This window comes from Gossypium hirsutum, chromosome D05, assembly GCF_007990345.1.
Source record: "Gossypium hirsutum isolate 1008001.06 chromosome D05, Gossypium_hirsutum_v2.1, whole genome shotgun sequence".
NCBI lineage: Eukaryota > Viridiplantae > Streptophyta > Magnoliopsida > Malvales > Malvaceae > Gossypium > Gossypium hirsutum.
In genome coordinates, this window is record NC_053441.1 from 1,665,641 (window position 1) to 1,688,714 (window position 23,074).

The 23,074-nt window shown below is 33.4% G+C and overlaps 3 protein-coding genes across 7 annotated transcripts; 2 read left to right on the forward strand and 1 right to left on the reverse strand.

Moving 5' to 3' along the window:
• Positions 1-219: 219 nt before the first annotated feature.
• Positions 220-2,203, forward strand: LOC107907347 (protein NUCLEAR FUSION DEFECTIVE 4). Its single transcript, XM_016834692.2, has 2 exons — positions 220-1,495; positions 1,660-2,203. Exons 1-2 carry the CDS (start codon positions 267-269, stop codon positions 2,081-2,083), a joined length of 1,653 nt encoding a protein of 550 aa, XP_016690181.1. The 5' UTR covers positions 220-266; the 3' UTR covers positions 2,084-2,203.
• Positions 2,204-7,370: 5,167 nt separating this feature from the next.
• Positions 7,371-11,894, forward strand: LOC107907348 (mediator of RNA polymerase II transcription subunit 17). 5 transcript variants are annotated; one of them, XM_016834693.2, is made up of 8 exons: positions 7,425-7,708; positions 7,817-8,027; positions 8,494-8,607; positions 8,778-8,863; positions 9,021-9,414; positions 9,490-9,963; positions 10,061-10,381; positions 11,391-11,894. In XM_016834693.2, the coding sequence occupies exons 1-8, from the start codon at positions 7,620-7,622 to the stop codon at positions 11,715-11,717; spliced, it is 2,016 nt and encodes a 671-aa protein (XP_016690182.1). In that variant the 5' UTR covers positions 7,425-7,619; the 3' UTR covers positions 11,718-11,894. The 5 variants fall into 5 exon arrangements, with proteins under 5 accessions (XP_040948992.1, XP_016690182.1, XP_016690183.1 ...); XM_016834694.2 differs by having other exon boundaries at positions 9,291-9,414; XM_016834695.2 differs by lacking the exon at positions 7,425-7,708 and adding an exon at positions 8,333-8,405 and having other exon boundaries at positions 7,891-8,027.
• A 4,242-nt stretch (positions 11,895-16,136) lies between these two features.
• LOC107937156 (uncharacterized) lies at positions 16,137-22,094 on the reverse strand. The gene is made up of 2 exons (XM_041093059.1): positions 20,700-22,094; positions 16,137-16,198 (listed from the first exon to the last, which is right to left on the reverse strand). The coding sequence occupies exon 1, from the start codon at positions 22,006-22,008 to the stop codon at positions 20,968-20,970; it is 1,041 nt and encodes a 346-aa protein (XP_040948993.1). The 5' UTR covers positions 22,009-22,094; the 3' UTR covers positions 16,137-16,198; positions 20,700-20,967.
• Positions 22,095-23,074: the final 980 nt, after the last annotated feature.

A 23,074-nucleotide genomic window follows, 5' to 3' on the forward strand; every position in this document is an offset into this window, starting at 1 on the left:
TATGTGTGTCCGTAAACATAAGCAGCAATTATGTTTCCTTCTAACACACACCAATAAGGTAAAACTGATGAAATTCATTAATGAATTATAAGATGTGTGGTACCGATGCTAAAGCATCTTTTAATCTTTGTTGAAAAAGCCACGTCTTTTGTCATTCTCAATTGCCAAACACAGAGACACACTCAATTCCTTTAAATACTCCATTAGTAGTACCCACAGCACTCACAATTTCAGTTTTATATCTTCTTTCGCATTTCGCTTTGGCCATGCCTCCAATTTTCCTTCAATGGCTTAGTCTAGTTGCGATGATTTTGCTTCAATCCATAAATGGAACTAACTCAAATTTCCCGGCTTACTCATCCCAACTCAAGCATCTCCTCTCCATGTCACAAATTCAGCTCAATAACCTTGCCTTTGCCTCTGATGCCGGTAAGTTGTTCGGGTGGCTTTCAGGCATAGCTGCCAATTACTTGCCCATGTGGCTGGTCCTTATCCTCGGTTCATCTCTCGGGCTGGTTGGTTATGGAGTGCAATATCTCCTCCTCATAGGCCGTGTCTCCAACTTGCCATATGGTGCCATTTTCTTCCTCGCTATGCTAGCAGGAAATAGCATTTGTTGGATCAACACCGTTTGCTACCTCGTTGCCATTAGAAACTTCCCCCTCGACGGCCAACTCGTCATAGGATTGACAGGTAGCTACCAGGGATTAAGTGCAAAAATCTATACAGATATTGTGGATGTCATCTACCCTTCTTCAAACGTGAAGAGAGCCAGAGCCTATCTTTTACTCAGCTCTATCTTACCCCTCATAGTTAGTGTCATAAATGCACCATTAGTTAGAGTTATTAAAGTTATGAAGACAAAGAGGGCCAAAGATGCATTTATATTCATTCTTGTCATAACAATAGCCACAGGAGCCTTTGCTGTCATGGGCAGTATAGGATCAACATCAAGCTTGTTATCACCATTTGCTAGTGCTGTTGGAATGCTAACGTTGCTATTAGCCCCACTTTTAATCCCCTTAGGTTTGGGACTAAGACATCAAATTAAGCAACTTGCAGAGGAAAAAGTTCATATAGAGGAGATTAATAATGTTTCTATGGACAAAATGGAGAGTGGGGTGAAATTAGATATCAGTGAAATCATAAGTGAGAGCCCAAGTGAAAGTTTCGATTTAAGTTTTAGTTCTACTAGTGAAGAATTTAATGGAGAGATAAGAGAAAGCAATAATGGAGATGATAGGATAAGTGAAACAAACGAGGTAATTAGTGTGATAGAGGAGATCGGTGTGAAGGTGATGCTAAGGAGATTGAACTTTTGGTTATATTTCTTTGTTTATCTTTTCGGTGTTACACTGGCCTTGGTTTTCTTCAACAACTTAGGACAAATAGCTGAATCTCGAGGGCGTTCAGCTTCTTCTCTTGTTTCATTATCTTCTTCGTTTGGTTTCTTTGGCCGTCTCGTACCATCAATCGTGGAATACTTTGTCTCAAGGTAACGTAATCCAAGCTCTTAACTCTTTTATTTTTGGCAATGTTATCTATCTAATATCTTCAGTACAGCAATATTATTTAAACCAAACAAATGAGAATCAGTTGAAGGTTGATGAATGCATTGAAGAAGCATATTTAATTATATTACAATTGGTGGAATTTCAGGAGAAAATACATGATATCGAGACCAGCATTTGTGGTGGCATTAATGGCACCAACAGGAGCAGCCTTCTTCTTATTACTTGCCAACGACACCAGCGTACTATGGCTTTATATTAGCACCGCCATTATAGGAGTGTGTTCGGGGGCAATTACTACCATATCTGTATCTTTAACGACGGAACTATTCGGGACCAAAAATTTTGGCGTCAACCATAATGTTTTGGTGGTCAATATTCCCATCGGATCCTTACTCTTTGGTTACCTAGCAGCTGTTGTTTATCACAAAGAAGGAAATGCAGAGGGGAAATGCTTTGGCATGGAATGCTACAGAAAGACCTTTAGTTTGTGGGGTACGCTTTGTTTTATTGGAACCTTCCTCGCTTTAATCCTTTACGCTCGTACCCGAAAGTTTTACAACTCGCAATGATCATAGGGTAATAGAAACTAATTATATTTTATTATTATAGGGTTAGATTTAACTTGCTAATTATTTTTGTATTTGTGTTTAACTTTAAAAAAATAAATAAATTAAATTATGAATTTCATACTTGTTATTGTATTGATGTTTGAATTTGACATTATCCTTATATTAATATCAGAATTTTAAAATTTTGAAAGACATATCGAAAATTTACTTAAAAATATATATATTTAAGTCTTAATATGAGAATAATTAATAAATTAAAGATGTAATTTAAATAAAAAATTTAAACCCTAATACAAATATAATTATCAAATTCAAGAACTTAAAATATTATTGAAAATAGTTACAGAGTTAAAAATAATAATTTAAGCCTTATTATTTATCATGCATACACAAATATTTAATATGCATAAATGAAAAGCGATGTAGCCTAGTAAAAGTTTTTTACATAAATGAAAATAGTTTTGCCGCGCCACTTGTTCTTTAGGTTTGCTTCACATCAATACATTGAAATGACGTTCTTTTACTCGTTATATTCGATGCTGGTATCTATAGTCTCGTTTTCTAATTTTTACATTTTATTTTAATCTTATAAAATACTATACCCTTATGGTAAATTATATAATAAATATATAAATTAAAACATAATATGAAAAATTATACTTAAATTATATAAAATTAATATATAAAAACACCCCATTTCTTCTTTAATTTCCTAGACTCGTGTGTTCTTCTTTGATTGAACAATTACTATTGACATCTACCAAATGTTAGGCGCAAATGCAAATTAATTGCCACACAAACAATTCTATATATGTTATATTATGTATATATCATTATATGATATGTAGGTAGTTATTATACTCTATATATACATATAGTGTTTTATCTTAAAGTTTGATATATATTTTGTTGTTGAAATTTCATCTTCGGATATGAATACATAAATCAAATTTCTTAATCTAAGCTCTCAGAGTTTCGACACTATTAAGTTTATTTTAATAAATTTGATTCTTCAAAGTTTTGGCATGTGCTATTACATCTTAACAAATTTAATTAATACACAGCATTCTACAAAAATATTTATCAAATATATTCCTTTGCATGTATGGCTTTGTATTCTCAGAATAATTTCTTGAAGTGGATATTAAAGTAACAAAATTATCTATTTTACTTTTTCATTATTTACTCTTTTTTTTTCTAGTAAAAGTATTAATTAATGCATTTAGGTGAGAAAACAAAATATCCAATAATTTTAAGCATTATCTGTTGAAAACTCTATCATAACATATGCGTATGATTTAAGATTGGTATTTTTAAAAAAATATAATAAATAATGAAATGCATTTGAAACTAATTAATAATAATAAATTAGATTAAGTTGTAAGTAAAATGAAATTTAAATATATGGATACATCATATTATAAGATTTCTAAATGAATTATTTATCGTTATGTTGTCATCAATCCTAAGTTTGGATCGAGTTAATTTGTGACACTATCTCAATCAACAATTAATGCTATAAATTATATTACACACGTATTTGTGTGGAAACCACAAATTTAAAACACAAATGTGTGTTTAAAAATAATATACAATAAAAAATAAACGTATGGTTTGAAATTATTTAATAATAACACATTAAATATATATGATATTAAAATGAAAAATATTAAATTAAATTATTTATCACGGTGTCAATATTGAGTAAGTGTCGGGTTAATTTGCGACACTAAGTCAACAACATTATTAATATACATAAAAATATAACAAATAAATTTATTAAAGTTTCATATAAAATAAAATAAAATAAAAATGCTTTAACTCAAATGGTAAATGAAAATGTTTTACATGCATGGTGGCCTTAATTCAAATCTTATGTAAATAAATTTTTATTGATTTATAAAATATAAAAGGCCAAAAACACTCACATAATCATATAACTTGAAAAATAAAATATTTTTTTAATAATGTCTAATTAAATTGAGACCGAATTAATAGGTGACACCAACTAAATAAAAACTTTTACCAACCTAGATAATGTTAATTACGAGCCGATAATATTTTACAAACCAAATTTCCTCTATTTTAATAAATATACTTAGATAATCCATTATTCATTCTAAATATTTTACCTTCCATTATAATTTTTGTAATTTATATATTACGAAATTTATTATTCATACTTCAACTCATATTCTTCAAAAAAGGTATCCTTTATAATAATCGTAAAATTAAATTTAGCAGCAAATATTTTTCACCATTTTTATGTATTAGGAGATTTGATTAAAAAGCGAAAACACTCCATTACCAGTTTTGCCTATCATTGTAGACTTTAATGCACAAACCTTGTAAAACTTATCGGTGAGACCATATTGATACGACACAAAAAGTAACGAAGAATCAAGTAAGCGCTTGATCAATAGATTGAGTTTGTTGCATCTTATCTTATATTTGAAGCCGCAACTCTATACATATATTTGGCAATAAGCCGCATGTCCGATTAAACGTCAATAAATTTTAGGAAACCTGTAACGTGATTGGTAAATATACCGCATTATCGGTTACTATATCATGTCATTGATATTTTCTTTTAATGCGGTTAACTTATAGTTAATAAAATACTAACCAACAAAATAATACTTCAAGAGGGAGAAAACATTTTATTATTGTGGATATAAAAATAATAATGCCTATAATCTAACCTTACATGTAGTGTTATAATTTCATGTTTATATTTTAATAAATATGATAAAATATTAAAAACAAAAATATTATTCATAACTTACCTTAAAAAAATTAAAGTAAAAGATAGAATAGCTAGCTTAATTAACTAAACGTATATGTATATGTAACCACAAGTCCAGTGGAAACATATACGAACTAACCTCTAAATCCTGTACTTTTCCTTATTAAAATATCGTATAGATCAATGCATCTGGTCATAAATTGATATCTACCCTTTCATTTTCATCTTTTAGTTCACGATTCTTGAAAGTAAAACCTGCGCTTAATTTTCAGTGTCATGAACAACTAACGACCTATATATAGGCGCTTAATTAGCTTATTAAAATGAATGCAGTTGCAGGCCCCAGAAGAAAGGCAGGGAACAATTGCAGGCCACATGATCTGCTGTAATCAAACCAAACAAGCAATCTAAACAGGGACCACCACCTGATTCATAGATATCCCCATAAGTTTGTGTGACTGAAAGCAGCGCCACATTATTCCTTTTTTTATTGTCGAATTATTCAGTAAAGGAATTCAATTCTTTGTCTGTTTTACTTTCTGCCCTCGAATTGCATACACACGAGGGCACAGACGTGTGCAGAAGTGGTTAACGTTTGGCTAAGTTGTTATGAGTTATGCCATCTTAAATCTTTCTTTTCATTTGATGCATGACGGCTTTTTCACTAAAATAATATAAAAATGTTTTTTACCCAAATGACATAAGAGCAATATTATTTATGTAAATAGCATGAAATCTATGGTGATTTTGGGAGGGACGTACGGCCTGGCACCATTAGTGGTGATTTGGGCAGGGCACAAAACTTTGAGTCCCAAATCCTTGCCAATAATTTCGATTTGAGGTATGAAAAATTGAAAATTTCTTTTACAGGAAAAAAATTGTTGATTTATCTAAGTTAACATAATTGGTGATTTTATCCAGCAAAACTCTACATGATCCCTTTTCTACCTAACACTAATCTCTCATTACAAAAACTCAACATAAAACACAAAAAAAATTCCAAAAAACCACTCCCAAATTTCTGAGGAAAAAAATCATTTCGATTCAAAAAATTCACTAAAAAAATTTAAACCCTAAATCACTTAAATTTTCAAATCCTAAACCATTTTTTTAAAGCAAATTTTATTGGTTAGCATTCTAAGACCGGGTTAGTAAGGTAAATAATATTTTTCATTATATTATGAACCAAATTTTAGATTAGTGTAATTAATATTATTACAACATTAATAATGTTGTAATGTTAGTTGAATTAATACTATGTTATAATTGAAATAGTTGAAAGTGTTATAATCTTATTTAAAAAATATTAAGTTATAACAATGTTAGTTATAAATTAATTAGATTAGTGTAATTATGTTTGATATTTAAATATGTTTTTTTAATAAGTAAGTGAATGTATATTATCGATAATTATGGTGAAACATTTAATGTAAATGTAGTAAATTATAATGAAATAAATGACAAATGTAAACGATAATTGTAATAGTAACTTCAAATTTACTTGATGGAATGTAAATAGCTACGACTTTTTGAACTTTAAGATAAATTAGGAATCAAGATCAAAGAGAAACAATGATTAGTTTTCATTCATTAGTAACATATATTAGGATAACTATTACATATTCATTCATCAAAAAAAAATCTATTATTAACATTTAATAAAATCATTTGTCCTAAATAAATGACTTGCGACCATTTTCTTTTTCATCAACCATGTAATGTCAGTGAGAAAATACATTTCATTCTTTATTGGGTTATAAATTTTACTGTTGTAAGTAGAACTATATCATATTTAAGTCATGATATACCCAACGTGCTAACTTTCAAATCTATTACCAATTGAGTTCCGACTTTTAATATATTAAAGTGTATGAGTTACATACACACAGTTAGTTACTCAATATTGAGGTAAGTCACACCGTGAAAGTTACAAGTGAATAAATTTATAAATGGATCTAGAATAAATTCACCTTGGGTTCTATCAAATTTATTGTCAGTCCAGACAATCACACCTATATTTTCATCTTTTTGGGAGTCATTCGTTTTAATATCTAAGACAATGTATCTCCTTAATTAGACTTGATAGATGACATAATAGTCTCTTGAATCAAATTGCTCAATATTAATTCTTTAGACCATAGACGATTTAGATTACCTATTAACATAAGTTATCTTATTGCATCATGATCTGTCCACATAATGTAACTTGATATTATTTAGGTAACCAGTAAACCAATATTATTTGTCTATTCACTAAGGACAAAAGAAAATATAATAATTTAAATAATAAAATTTTATTAACTAATCTATTTAAAAAATACAAATATTAATAAATAAATAACTACACTAAAAATACTAAATCACAACACTCTCTCACTTACCCTAAATGAATCATATTTTATATACCCATACCCTCTTTATACTAGTCATCAAAATTTTAGTAATCGAATCCGCAAAATGATACTACATCAAATATTCTTTATTTATATTTTAAAATTTCATATAATGAAATACATGAAACTGTAGCATATTTCGAAATGTTGGATGATTGGGATTGGGCTAAAAGAACGAAACAAACCCAAGCCTAGCAGAACCTAATCAAGCCTTCAGCCTTGGTTTCTACTAGTCCTTCCCTTTTTGCTATCAAGACCTTTTCATTTGTCAACACTGAAACTCCATGGGAGAAACAGACTTTTCGCTTTTAAATCTCACAAACACTTAAGTCTGATCTCTCAAACTGAAACCTGCGCTTTCTTCGAGGGCTCAATTCAGATTTTCCGGGAAAAAGAGATGGAGGGGAACCTAGAAATCTCCTTGGATAAGCTTCCCGTTAAACGCCTCGACGCCATCGAGGAAAACGGCCTCGAGCGATACCCTCCGTAAGCGTCTCTTTCCGATCAAGCTCCGTTATGTCCTAACTGATTACATTTGCTAATTTTGACTCTCTTTTTTTTTTGGTTTTATTTTTAAACTATTGTATTACATAGCGAGTCTAGCTACGACGAGAAGCGAGTGTCGCTTATACGGCGAATAGACTTCGCGTGGGCGGTGGAGGAAGACGAAGAAAAGGAGAGAAAGAAGAAGCAAAAGAAGAATAGTTCTAAAGATGCCTCCGCCACGTGGCAGTGGCAGAGCATGGTGGAGAATCTCCAATTGGCTCATCAGGAGCTTTCCGTCATCATCGACCTTATCAACACTGTGAGTTCCCTAGCTTTTTGATGCGTTACTTAGGTATCGTTTTTGTGCTGTTACGTATTTATATTTGATTAAAAATTAATAAATGTTTTATTCAACACAAAAGTAAAACTAAAACCAATTATATTATGTATCAATACTTGAATTTTTGTTGATTGAATTTAATTCCATATTTGTATCAATATTAAATTGTTCTGTTTCTTTCCCCTTTAAGTAAAAACTTGGTTTCCTGTACATCATTGTCTTTATCTTGGAATGAATGAGTGCTGAATGTAACAGAGTCTTAATAAACATTACCTTTTGGTTAGGTGAGTTCAAAAGCTATATCTGAAGTTTCCATTAGCTTCTTTGTCTGGTTGCATTTCCATTTTCCTTGACATAGTAAGTTCAAAATGTGGAGAGTTCTGCCTTTTTTAATGGTAAATGGGAAGTCATTTAAATATGATTTTTATTTTTATTTTGTGGAAAGTTGGAAGCTAATGATGCTGTAACGGTGGCTGGCATGACCAGGCCTAAGCCATTACCTAATGAGCTTATGTCTGATCTTGCCGTATCTGCTGCAACCAAGCTGCAATGTTACCGGGTATTCTTCTTTTTTTTTCTGGGGAATTAAAGTGATGCTCTCAACTCCTCTTGAGCTTAAGTTTGAGTTGTGTAAGATGTGTAACTACCACTCTCATTGAAAACATGCCTATTTGTCTTGGTATCAGAGAAATTTTACAAACTTCCTATTGAGGTTTATTTCTATTGCAGCATCTGGGAAAATACTTCAAACAGTCTGCCAATGCTTTGGAACAGCAGATTGCTAGGGAAGCAAGATTTTATGGTGCTCTAATCAGGTATCCCTCTGCATTGGTTTAAAAGAATCTGAAATTTTGTTGCTACCATGTTTCGTATTCTTTACTTATTATTCTATAAGCTTATTATGTGATTTGTTTTGTGGAGGCCTTGTTCTTTTACCTGCTCCATTTCTCTTATTTCCTAACAAGCGTATAGATTGCAGCAAAATTGGAAAGTTAAACGACAGCGAGTGGCAGGTCCAGGCCCAGCTTCTAGCAATGAAGGCTTCTCTATTGATCTTTTTGATAATTCATTATATAGTTCAACACCAATGTCTCGCCCGTCTTCTTTATCTTCTATACGTGTTGAACATGATTCAGCTGGGATGTTGTCTATCAACTTACCTCCAAATTCATGCCACTCTCTTCATTTTGGTTTTCTTGGTGTGCATTCTGCTGATATACCAAAAGAATTTAATAAGATCAGGACCCATGGCTCGGTTGGGCAGCACACAAGAAACACTGAGAAAGAATCAATGAGCGATGATGAGTATGTCAAAGAAACACATTTGCTCCTTCGCGATGTTCATCAATCAATCTTCAATGATCAGGTAGAATTTGCTTTCTTTAAGCTATTTTGTGACTCTAATATGCTTTCTTACTAGTATTATGTTGCTTTGATTCAGGTATTTGACATGTTGAATTGTGAAGCATTCAACCAATCTGTTGGAGTCAATGTAACTGGAATGCGAGAAAATTATCTACAATTGAGCATAGGTCAAGGAACCTCTCTATTCATATCACTTGTGCCATCTAGTGAGGGTGACAATCAGGCTGTTGACACTGCCAATACGCAGAATGTAGATTCTGCAATTGTACCTTTGGACTCGTTTGATGAGGTGAAATTCGGAGAACGAAAACATGATACTCCTACAATGAAAAAGAAATGGGGTTTCCCTCATCGTATCAGTTGTGAAATTTATCTGCAGCAAATTGTTCATGAACATGCATTTCTAAAAGCAAAGGATAAACCAAATTTATCTGGTACTCCAGTATCTGGCCAATCAGGAAAGGATGGACCTGGTCTTCTGGGTCATTTCTGTCTGTCTCTGGCTCATAGAATCTTTTCGAGCAGAGTTCTTATAGAGCTGGAAAATGTGGTATTTTCCTCATTAACCATTTGACTAGCATTACTACAAGTTTTCTTTAGATTTTATTTTTCCTACTTCATAAAATATTTTTTCATGATATCTGTAGGTATGCAGGGTTCCATATCTCCATTTAATGACCCACCCAACTTGGCATTCACGGAAATCATCTTGGACAATCTTTATGAAAGTTCCTCAGTCCATTCTTCATGCAGAGTCCCAATCCCCAAGATCAGACTTCCAGAACATTAAGGATGTTATAAAATCACAATTTCATACCAAGGTGGTGCTGAGTGATGACCGTATAAATGTTGAAGGGGAAGGTGCTCCTAATGTTGTTGGCCTGTTCAAAAGAAGCTCTGAGGACATATGTTCTGTAAACAAATATGACTGCGACTTGGCTGATCTTCCTGTTATATTACTTCAGCAGGTAGGTTGCTTGTGTAAACTTCATGGAATTATGCCACTGAGTATTATTTAGATCTGTCCAATGGCCATGGACAAGTCTAGTATTGTTCTCTGACCACTGTTTTTAAGGTTTAAATTGACTGTTAATGCTGACATGATCTGCATGTCATTCGGTATCTGCATACAATTAATATAATGAGGCTGACCAACAACCTAACATTGGCATAAATCTTTAGCAGATTTGAGTACTATCATTTAGCAGATGTCTGAATGTAATCTATCTGCTTTGCCTAAGCATAAATCTTTATCCCTCCCTATGCTGAGAGGCTGACACTAATTATTAGTAATACTTAGTTGGCTGAATTACTTGCTAGACAGTATCTATTGCAACTTTAACAGATTTAGAATACGGTATGGAAGCTATACCTTGATGGAAACAACTGTCTACTAACTTTTGGTGGTTTAGATACTTTTTAACTTATTGTTTGTGCAAAACTAACGATTTCATATTATCATAATCAAAATGAGGATAGCATAATTTATACCTAGAAAGTTAATTAGGGTAGTGCAAATTCCTTGCTGTGCTTGGTTGTGTAGGCACAAATCATGTGATTAGTGATTACCCTGTGAGTGTTAACATAGATGAGGTGATTAGACGATAATGTGGAGGAGGAGGTTCCTTTGGTTAAAGGGGAAGAGTGGGCTGATATAGAAGCATGAGGAGAAAGTGATGTGTAAAAGTAAAAGAATGGTTAATTTTTTTCTTAGTGTGAGAAAGACGGCCCTATTTTTCATTTTTGCTATTTTCTGGCGTGATCTATTTGTTGTAATGAAATAGGTTTTTCTTGCATAATCACGAATCAACTGTGAATTTGATTATTTTAACTTTTGTTAATTGGTGGGTTTAATGTATACTGCATGCTATTTGTTTTCTTTACTTGCGTTTGTCTGGAAGTGTGATTAGAACATGCATGCTTGATGCATGTTCATGACTAAATATTTTGCTGATATGGCATTGACTCTGGCTACAGGTTGCAAGCCAAGTTATTCGTTGGCTTCATGAGGAAGCTCTTATGGTGGGAATAAAAACAAACAGATATTTTCTGAGCTTGGCTTTTGATCTAGAACAGGGGGAGAGTGTTAGCCTGGTGGCCCATGTGGACCCAGAAGACATACAAGGCGGCATCTCTTGGTGGTTAGTAATGGAAGATGGGTTTGCAGAGGATTGGAAACTTCAAATGGAAATTTATGATGGTACACCTGAGTATAGAAAATTTTTGGGTCATTTAAATTTGGATGTATTATACTCAACAATGATGGACTTGGTTACCTTGAGCGATGGAGGTGGAAACCACTGATTCCGTTAAAGTTTCATCAACATTCCTTCACATTTAAGCTCCGTTTCTATACTCAAATCAGCGATACATTTAAATTAGTTGCTGTATTACTGTGCAAGTAATTTCGGTCGTTAGTTCTCTACTCTATACTCCACATTTTCTCGCCAGCTTACTGGAATAGAGTATTAGTTTTATTGACTTGTTACAGGTTACAGCAGCTTAGAGTTGATTTTAAGTTTGCAGGTCCCTCAAGGAAAGCCCCAAACAGGACTGACAGACATCAAAATTTCCAGGTTAGGGTCACTTTCATTTCCTTATTTCACCAAAAATAATTAAATGCAGGGCTTATAGACAAGAATTGGAGGAGAAATAAATCAGCCAATCATGTTTTCGACTAATTAATAAAAATGCCTATCCAATTCTCTTCCATTCCAGGCTTCCAGCACAGTTCGAAAAATCAACATTCCCTTTAATAGGCCATATGGTATGGAATGAAATTGAAAGATGATCATATCATTTTAATGTGATAGTATCATGATAGGCGTTTAAGTTTTTAGTTAATACCTGTCTCGGGTTTGATTTTTAGATAATATTTGTTCCCTACTTCTTGGTGGCCGACTAAAAGATGAAAACACCGTCTTGCCTACTCTTTTTTCTTCCCTTATGCAAAGTCAAAGCTGTAGAAACAAAACCTTTGACGTTCAACATCTTCACCAATCAATAGTCAAATATAATGTCATTGAGCCTTGATGCATTGTTATTGCATCTTACGATTTGGAGTATTATTATTCATCTGATGAAAACCATGTCTATGTTTATGGCGTTCCCTTGTTCTGCAGTGTGTAACGACCCGGAACGGAGAAGATGTAATGAAATGGAGTGTTGTTTTCATATTACGATCAGAAAATTTTAGTTTTTCTTCTTATTATATTGTTAAAATCACCCATCTCTACCGTCATCACTCTGTTGTTTAGCTACAACTTACCCATGATTTTAATATAGAATAAAGGGCAGAGTCCATGAAGGAGGCTCCTGCACGAATGAATCAATAAGCTTTAATCAATGGTGGACTCATATTTCTGGATTGCATAGTGTTTTCACATAATAAAAAAAAAATTGGAAAGTGAAGTTGCATCATTACTAATCAATCATCAGTAAAGTGGAACACTCATTAATGGCTAGTTTTTTCTGGGGAAAAAGGAAATTCACTGTTAATAACCGTGGTAAACAATGTTTCCTTTGAAAATATTCATTACGAGTAATAACCGTGATAAACAAAATGCAATTGAAAATACATCAACAACTTAATTTTAATCTTGATTTTAAGTTTTGAGAAATGGAAAGTCACTGGTAGAGGAAGATGATGACTGAATTCCAGAAAATAAAATTCCATAAATGGCAGGATTTTATCTTGTGAAACACTACCTTTCATCTCCAGAGGCAAAACGCTGCTGCACGGAAGATTTTTTTTTTTTGGCTGTAGATACTTCACTTTCTTTGATGAGATGGCTTACAATGATTAATTAGATTTTATGTCGCGAGTCAATTGCAGATTTGATATTACCTGCCGCATATTCAGCAGAGGGATTATGGGACATAAGACTCCAATGTTAGAGGCCAAACCAAAATGAAAATACAATGATTAATTAGCCATCATTTTTCTGTAAGAAAATCACTATATCAATTAGAAGCACTTAAGAGAACCAAACCGCATATTAACACTGGAAATGATTACAAACAATCTGAGCTCCAATGATTTTTCAGTAACATTTGTATTCTATGGGATATACATACACTCTTACTTAATACAAAGAAAAATATCATAATCAAATTAGACCCAGTGTCCAATAGCTGTAAGACTAGAAGCCTTCATATTCATGAAGTAATGGAGATTGTTTTTAGGCTGGAACTTTGTGTCTGCCTGACATGATTCTATTGGATCAGCAATCATGTCTCTCACCCTGCTTGTCCAAGAAAGACAAAAAGCTCTTTGCCATGCGCCATTTCTTGATTGCTCATCCATCAATTAACCAAATTGTCTTTGTCAATTATGTTCCTTAAAGAAATTAATATCCACATCATTATCTTGCAGCAAAACCCATCACCATATTCAAAAGGGTTAAAAAGAAACGTAAACTACCTAGTTGGTCACTCAATTTTTAGAGTGCTTTCATTGTGGTCGCTTAAAATTAAACTATTACAATTTGGTCACTTAACTTTTAGAGCGTTTTCATTTTAGTCACTCAAGCGTTAAATATTTGATGGCGGTTAACTTTATATGTCACATCATGTTTACACTTTTATTTTAGTCACCTAACTTTTAAATGCTTTCATTTTGGTTACCCAAAAAATATATTTTTTAAGTATTGATTAGGGTAAAAAAGTAAATCAATGATTAAAGTAAAAAAGTGATAGAAACTAATATAATAGAATTTTTTTATCAATTTGTACTTGTTTATCCTATTGTCTAAAATTCTAAATTAGTTTGAAATATAAAATTTCTAAATATTAGGATTCAAAGTTATAGTAGCAAATAGATTCACATTATCAATGGATAAAAAAATTTCAACAATTTATTTAATTTATTTTGATGTTTTGAAATTATTTTCAAAAACTATCAATGAAAATTATCTTTATTAGTTGTCTACGAAACCCAAAATTCTTTTGATTATGTGATCTTAAATCTTACATGCTAAGCTAAAAACAAAGAAAAATCCTTACAATTAATTAAATTAATTAATTTTATCTTCTATTCCAAGCAAAACTCATAAATTTTCTTCACTTCTTTACCAAACGAAGAATAAACAATTAATTCATAGTTTTGGCAATGGAATAAACAAGTATAATTTAACAATTTTTGTGTATTATTTTAATTTTCCACCTTTTCACTTTAATCCTTAATTTTTTTTATCCCAATTAATACTTAAAAGAATATTTTTTGGGTGACTAAAATGTAACACCCCTTAACCCCGAACCGTCGCCGGAACAGAATTACGAGGCATTACCGGACATATCGAACGATTTACAACAATTCTTAAATAAATAACCAATATATTAAAATAATTCATAAAATTTATTAGTTTGTTTACCAAATGACTTCATTTTTTTTATAAAAATTTCGGCAGCATTTCTGCTTATTTTTACATAAAACCCCCTGCAAATTAAAACCATATAGTTCCCAAATATCATCAATTCAACCAATTCATTTCACATTCACATTTTCTATTCTAAATACTTCTAATCAAACTCAATCTACACAATATCAATTTAAAATTTAACAATGTACTAATTAGATAAAATAGATAGACTTCTTTCATTAAAATCCATAAACTTTTAATACTAACATTTTTAACCATTATATATTAAAACATAATAACATTTATACACAATCTATGTACATGCCACCTTTACCAAAGGAAAAATACATCACCAAGTTTTGCCGAAGCCGGGATTAATCTGGATGCTGAACCGGGACCTTTGACTTCTATCGACCTGCGCACGGAAACAGCCGTACGCTGAGTAATTCATACTCAGTGGTATTACCATAATTCAAATTATAACAATAATGTACATGTAATGCATAAATCGTATATACAATTTAAATTCAATATTTCAACAATAGCAAATCATCAACCAATATCGTATATCCACAATTTGAGTTTGAATAAATCACGAACCTTAGGTTCATTTCTCAATCTCATTTCACATTTCAATTCACAATTCAACTTTTTCATATCATTTCAATAGCTCGTTTGACCAACTCGTTCGGTTTATCATTTCATCATTTACCCTATTAACAAAACTCGGACTTTGGCGGATACACAGATCCAACCAAACACACCAGAATGGCACCCAGTGCCTCATCGGATAGTTCGAAGCAATAGTTGACACCCAGTGTCTCATCGGCAAAGCCGAAGAAAGTTGGTACCCAGTACCTCATCGAATCTATCCGAAGAAATATAGTGACACCCAGTGTCTCATCGACTCGAGGTCGAAGTATCCCTGAACTCTTCCAATCCTATGGCATGCCAACTATATCCGACTCAGCCCGACTAGTTAATAGGGTATTTAAATCACATATATTCTCAATTCAATCACAATTTCTCACACTTTCAATTCAATCATTTTTCCACCTTCAATCAATAATTATTGCACAAATTCACACATTTTCACAACTCAATACATTTCCATACAATTTAATACCATTCACAATTCGATTCAAATTCATTTCCCGCTTTCAATCAACAAACAATTCAAATATTAATTCATATAAACTATTCAATTTAATTCCCACCCATAATAATAATAATAATAATACTAATAATAAATTAATACTAATATTATACTTACCTCACATTTCATTTACTAGACACATAAATTAAAATTTAGCATTTAATAATAAATAACTTGAATTATAGTAATACAAACCGTTATTCTCCCGTTTTAGTCCTCGATAACTTTCTCCTTTCCTTTTGACGCCGATGCCTCGGGTTCTTTGTTAGCTACGAAAATAATAATTTGTAATATTAATTACAGCACTAATTATAATAAATAATTGAATTTCTATTCAATTTCTTCCTAATTCTCAATTTAATCCTAACTAAATTCACTTACTTTCCTAATTCAATTCACACTCTATTTCTATTCAAATTTCATCCAAACTAAAATTTAACTATCAAAATTTCAGCATATTTTGCTAATTTCGAATTTCCCTCAATTTAGTCCCTAAAACATAAAACTTATAGTTTCTTTTACAATTTAATCCCTTTTTCAATTCTAACTTAAAATTCCTTCAAGTTAATCCCTAATTCATCTCTTTTGTTCAACATAAACTATACTTGAAAACCTATGAACTTACAAAATATCAACTTAATTCCATCAAAACTTTGTTTTAAAGCTTTTAAAACATTAGAATTAAGAGAAAAGGGCTAATTTGACTTACCAATCAAAGCTTTAAACCTTAAACCTTCAAATTTTCCTTTTTCTTTCTTTTTTCTTCTTTCTCCCCTGTTTCTTCTCTGTTTCGTCTTTGGCTATTCTGTTTCTTTCTTCTTTTGTTTCTTTTATTCTTTTATTTTAACTTACTTTACTTTATTTCCTTTATTTTATTTCTTTTGTTTTCTTTTATTTAATTACTTTAATATAATAATTAAAACAAATATCTATTTAGTAATTAAATATAAGTATTACAAATGTATGTATTTTATTAATACACTTGTATTAAATATCACCATACATTTGTCTTTATTTAATTTATTTCTTAATATAATATTTATAATATAATTAATTTAATAATATCCTTTATAATTAATTTATATATTTATATAAATAAATAATATAAAAATCTAAGATTTTTACAATGTTATGCCGCCTCAACTTCCAAATGTGGCTTAATTGCCCATTTGGTCCCTCTTATTTTCTTTTGATCTATAATTAAACATTTACCCTTTATTTAATTTAATCCTTTTTCCTAATTATTCTTAATTAGATTAAATTCATCTATCTAAAACTTAATTAAACACACAACTAGTCTCGTAAATATTTCTAATAATTATTTTCGGACTCAATTTACTAAGACGGAGGCCCGATATTATACTTTTTCGATGCCCGTGAATTTTGGGTCATTACATTTCTCCCCCCTTAATAAATTTCGTCCTCGAAATTTACCTGAGAAGAGATGAGGATATTGTGCTCTCATCGTCTCTTTCGGTTCCCAAGTTGCTTCTTCCACACTATGGCTTCTCCATAAAACTTTTACTAAAGGAACCCGTTTATTTCTTGATTCTTTCACTTCTCGTGCTAATATTTGAACTGGTTCTTCTTCATAAGTTAAATCAGATCGAAGTTCAATGTCTTCAGTGGGAATAACATGAGAAGGATCCGATCTATATCTCCGAAGCATCGAAACATGAAAAACATCATGAATTTTCTGTAACTCTGGAGGTAAGGCTAATCGATAAGCAATAGGCCCAATTCTTTCCACTATCTCATACGGCCCAATAAAGCGCGGACTTAATTTTCCCTTCCGACCAAATCTCAAAATTTTCTTCCACGGCGATACTTTGAGGAATACCTTATCACCAACGGAATATTCAATGTCTCGTCGTTTCAAGTCTGCGTAAGATTTCTGTCTGTCGAAAGCGGCTTTCAGTCTATCTTTAATCTTTTTAACTGTTTCTTCTGTCTCTTGAATCAATTACGGCCCAATCACTTTTCTTCCTCTTAATTCTGTCCAACATATTGGCGATCGACACCTTCGACCATAAAGTGCTTCATACGGAGCCATTTGAATACTAGATTGGAAACTATTATTATAAACAAACTCGACCAATGGTAAATAACGTTCCCAACCTGATTCAAAATCAATGACACAAGCTCGAAGCATATCTTCTAATATCTGAATTACTCGTTCAGATTGTCCATCAGTTTGAGGATGAAAAGCTGTACTGAAACTAAGTCGAGTACCCAATGATTCATGCAGCTGCTTCCAAAATCTCGAAGTGAATCGAGGATCTCTGTCTGAAATTATTGATACCGGAATACCATGAAATCTAACAATTTCTCGAATATAAACCTCGGTAAGCTTCTGTAATGACCAGTCGGTTCTAACTGCTATAAAATGAGCTGATTTTGTGAGTCGATCAACAATCACCCAAATAGCATTCTTTTTACTCACTGACAATGGCAACCCCGTAACAAAATCCATGGTAATGCGATCCCATTTCCACTCGGGAATAGTAATAGGCTGTAACAGACCTGTTGGTACCTGATGTTCTGCTTTTACCCGCTGACAAGTCAAGCATTTACTGACATATTCAACTATATCTTTCTTCATTCCTGGCCACCAATACAGTTCTCGTAGATCACGATACATCTTCGTTCCTCCTGGGTGCAAAGCAAAAATACTATCATGTGCTTCTCGGAGAATCAATTCTTTAATTTCAGAAGTAGATGGAACACAAATTCGATTCCGAAATCTCAAACAATCATGCTCGTCAATACTAAAATTTTCTACCGCACCATACTGTACCATTTCTCTTTTCCTCATCAACTTTTCATCTTTTAACTGTGCTGCTCTGATTTGATCAAACATCACCGGCTTGACTCTTAACTCAGCTAACAAACTTCCATCATCCTTAATACTAAGTCGAGCGAACATTGCCCGTAATTCAACCGCTGCTTTTCTACTCAATGCATCTGCTACCACATTTGCCTTCCCTGGATGATAATCTATAACACAATCATAATCTTTCAGAAGTTCAATCCACCGTCTCTGTCTCAGATTCAATTCCTTTTGTGACAGAAGATATTTAAGACTTTTATGATCAGTGTAAATATAACATTTCTCACCATACAAGTAATGTCTCCAAATCTTCAATGCAAAGATTACAGCAGCTAACTCTAAATCGTGTGTCGGGTAGTTGCGTTCATGTGACTTCAACTGTCGAGATGCATAAGCTATTACTTTTCCTTCTTGCATCAATACACAACCCAAACCATTCAAAGAAGCATCACTGTACACTATGAAATCTTTCCCCGATTCTGGTAAAGTTAAAACTGGTGCCTCTGTCAACATTTGTTTCAATGTTTCAAAGCTCCTCTGATACTGATCATCCCAGATAAATGGAACATTCTTCTGTAGTAATTTGGTCATCGGCAAAGCTATCTTCGAAAACCCATTTACAAATCTTCTGTAATACCTAGTCAAACCAAGAAAACTGCGTACCTCTGATACATTCTTTGGTGCCTTCCATTGAACAATTGCCTCGATCTTCTTCGGATCAACTCTAATCCCATCCGCAGATACAACATGTCCCAAGAATACTACCTTTGATAACCAGAATTCACATTTACTTAGTTTTCCGTACAACTGTTTTTCTCGCAGAATTTGTAGCACGGTTCTGAGATGCTGATCATGCTCTGACTCTGACTTCGAATAAACCAAGATGTCATCAATAAAAACCACCACAAACTGATCTAAATACGGCTGAAAAATACGATTCCTCAGATCCATAAAAGCAGCTGGAGCATTAGTCAACCCGAACGGCATCACCAAAAATTCATAATGACCATATCGAGTACGAAATGCAGTCTTCGGAACATCACTTTCTTTTACCTTCAGCTGATAATACCCAGATCTTAAGTCAATCTTTGAAAATACTGAAGCTCCTTTTAGCTGATCAAATAAATCATCTATACGAGGTAACGGATACCGGTTCTTGATCGTCACTTTGTTTAACTGCCGGTAATCAATACAAAGCCGCATCGATCCATCTTTCTTTTTAACAAACAATACTGGAGCTCCCCAAGGTGAAATGCTCGGTCTAATAAATCCACGATCTAACAAGTCCTGTAACTGCACTTTCAACTCTTTCAACTCAGTGGGCGACATTCGATACGGTGGTATAGAGATTGGTGCTGTACCCGGATACACTTCTATAGCAAATTCAACCTCTCTGTCAGGTGGTAAACCCGGTAGCTCTTCAGGAAATACATCTGGAAACTCACATACGGTTCTGATCTTACTGCACTGACTACCAACCAAATCAGAATTAATAACATAGGCTAAATACGCTGTACAACCCCACTGAAGCAATTTATTAGCCTTTATTGCCGAAATAATACGTGCCAGCCCCTTAGTACGGATACCATTTACCTCAATTCTGTCCCCGTCTTCTGTCTGAATACTAAACTTCTTTTTATAACAATCCAATACCACTCCGTGCTCAGCCAACCAATCCATCCCCAGTATTATACCAAAATCTCCAAATGGCATAATCAACAGGTCAATAGGAAAAGTTTTATTTTGTATAATTAACGGGCATCTCGGACAGACCTGATTCACTAATACTGTTTGCCCCAACGGACTCGACACTTCTACAGTCACTCTAGATATTTCAGAATTAAAATTTCCCAATTCAACTAATTTTGAATTTATATAAGAATGTGAAGATCCGGGATCAATTAAAGCATAAACAGGCTCAGAATATAGTAAGAATATACCTGTTACTACATCGTGGGCGTCACCTTCTTCCCGTGTTCTGACCACATAAGCTCTGGCAGGTACTTTAGCCTCAGACTGCTGAGTAGCAATATCACTGCTTCTCCTAATACTTCCTCCCCTTGAAACCGAACCACCTCTTCCTAACCCTCTGCCTCTAGCTGTAGATACCGATCTCTGTGATGTCACGGGTACAGTACTATCAACTTTCGGACAGTCTCTGATGAAATGGTCTGTAGAACCACATCGAAAACAGCCTCTAGTTAATTTTCAACATTCCCCTCTGTGTTTCTTTCCGCAGTGTTGGCAGTCTGGAATATCTATTTCTCGGGAAGGACCTCTCACACTGCCAGTAGATATCATCGTTTGTTTTCCCCTACTTCTACCACCTCTGTCTGACCTGAAACTGGATCTCCAACCACTTTGGAATTCCTTTGGTCTTTTCGGCTGAGGATTCGAACTGGTAGTTCCTGTACGCTTCCCGGTTGGTCTAACAACTTCAGTCTTTTTGTCGAGGCCCAGAACTTGTTCCACCATTTTAGCTCGTTCAATCAAATCTACTAACTCAGTGATCCGATGAGATACTAGCTGCACTTTGATCTCGTCTCGTAAACCCCGTAAAAATCTTTTACAACTATCGGCTTCTGTCGGAATAAACTCGGAGGCATATCTGCTGAGTCTCGAGAATTCCCTCTCATAATCTATTACTGACATATCACCCTGTTGTAGCAACAAAAACTCTTGTTTCTTGTCTTCAATATACATCTCTCCGATATATTTCTTTTGAAATTCCTTCTGAAATAGATCCCACGTTATCTGACTCTCTGGTAAATGTCGAACCACTGATTCCCACCATAGATAAGCCTCCCCTTGTAACAACGATACGGCACAGATTAAACACTCTCGGGGGGTACAATCCAATTGCTGTAAAATTCTTTTAGTCGACTCCATCCAATTTTCAGCTGTGGATGGATCAACTCCTTTTAGACTCATAAATTCAGTGGCACCATATTTCCTCAGTTCCTTTATCGGAGCCCGTCTAACAGTAGGTACTGAAGTCGTAACAGGAGTAGTTCCTGCTACTCTTTGTAATGCATCAGCTATAATTCTCAGTAATTGGGATTCATCTCTATCTCTGACATTTTCTCGTTCTACATTAGAAGGTTGGTTGCCTAACGGATTCACACTCGGTGCAACAGATTCTGTTTCATCTAATTCTCTATCTTCAGTATACATTCTTTCATCAGTATCATTTATTCTTTCTTCAGACATCTTTAATCTATAAAACAAAACAAACAAATAGGTCAGCATCCAAAAATCCCGACTCAGTTTAACTCGACAGTGGCATGTACATCTAGACTCAATTCTGAGCTCGATTTAGGCCGAGAATCAGCTAAACCTGATAGCTCTGATACCACAAAATGTAACACCCCTTAACCCCGAACCGTCGCCGGAACACAATTACGATGTAACACCCCGTACCCGAGACCGTTTCCGGAGTCGGACACGAGGGGTTCACAGACTAAATTCGCTTACTATCGCAGTCCATTTTAAAATTTTCCAGGCAGTTGGCTAACTGCGACACTGTCACCTTAAAAATCATATCTTGAGTTTCACAACTCGAAAATGAGTTTCGTAATTTTTCCCTGAAACTAGACTCATATGCCCATCTACATATTTTTTTCTAGAATTTTTGGTCAGGCCAATTAGTACAGTTTATTAGTCAAAGTCTCCCATGTTACAGGGATCAACTACACTGACCTTTGCGCATTACGACTTGGATATCTCCCTGCACAGAGCTTCAATACTGATGCCGTTTGTTTCTATAGAAACTAGACTCAGAGAGGAATCTATACATATATAGAATGACTCCTAATTATCTCTGGTTAATTTATAATGAATTTCCAAAGTCGGAACAGGGAATCCAGAAACCGTTCTGGCCCTGTCTCACGAGAACCTGAATATCTCTTAACATACTGTTCATATGATCGTTTTGTTACTTTCCTATGAAAATAGATTCATCAAGGTTCGTTTACATAATTTATTCATTATTTAATTCCAATCCTACTATTTTTAGTGATTTTCCAAATCTACATCACTGCTACTGCCAGCATCTGCCTTTAAGGTAGACTTTACCTATTTCATAGTTTCCATGATTCAACTAGCCCTTTTAGCATAAATAGCACAAATTATGATAGTGATTAACCATTCCATGCCAAATGATTATAACATTATGCTCAAACATATATAAGCCATTTTCGCATGGCTATATACATTAACCAAAATATTCTTCCGCCACTAGTCTATTTTATACATGCCATAAGATAATCCAAAACATAGCAGTACCAAACAGTGGATAGTGATAGTGTGACTAGTT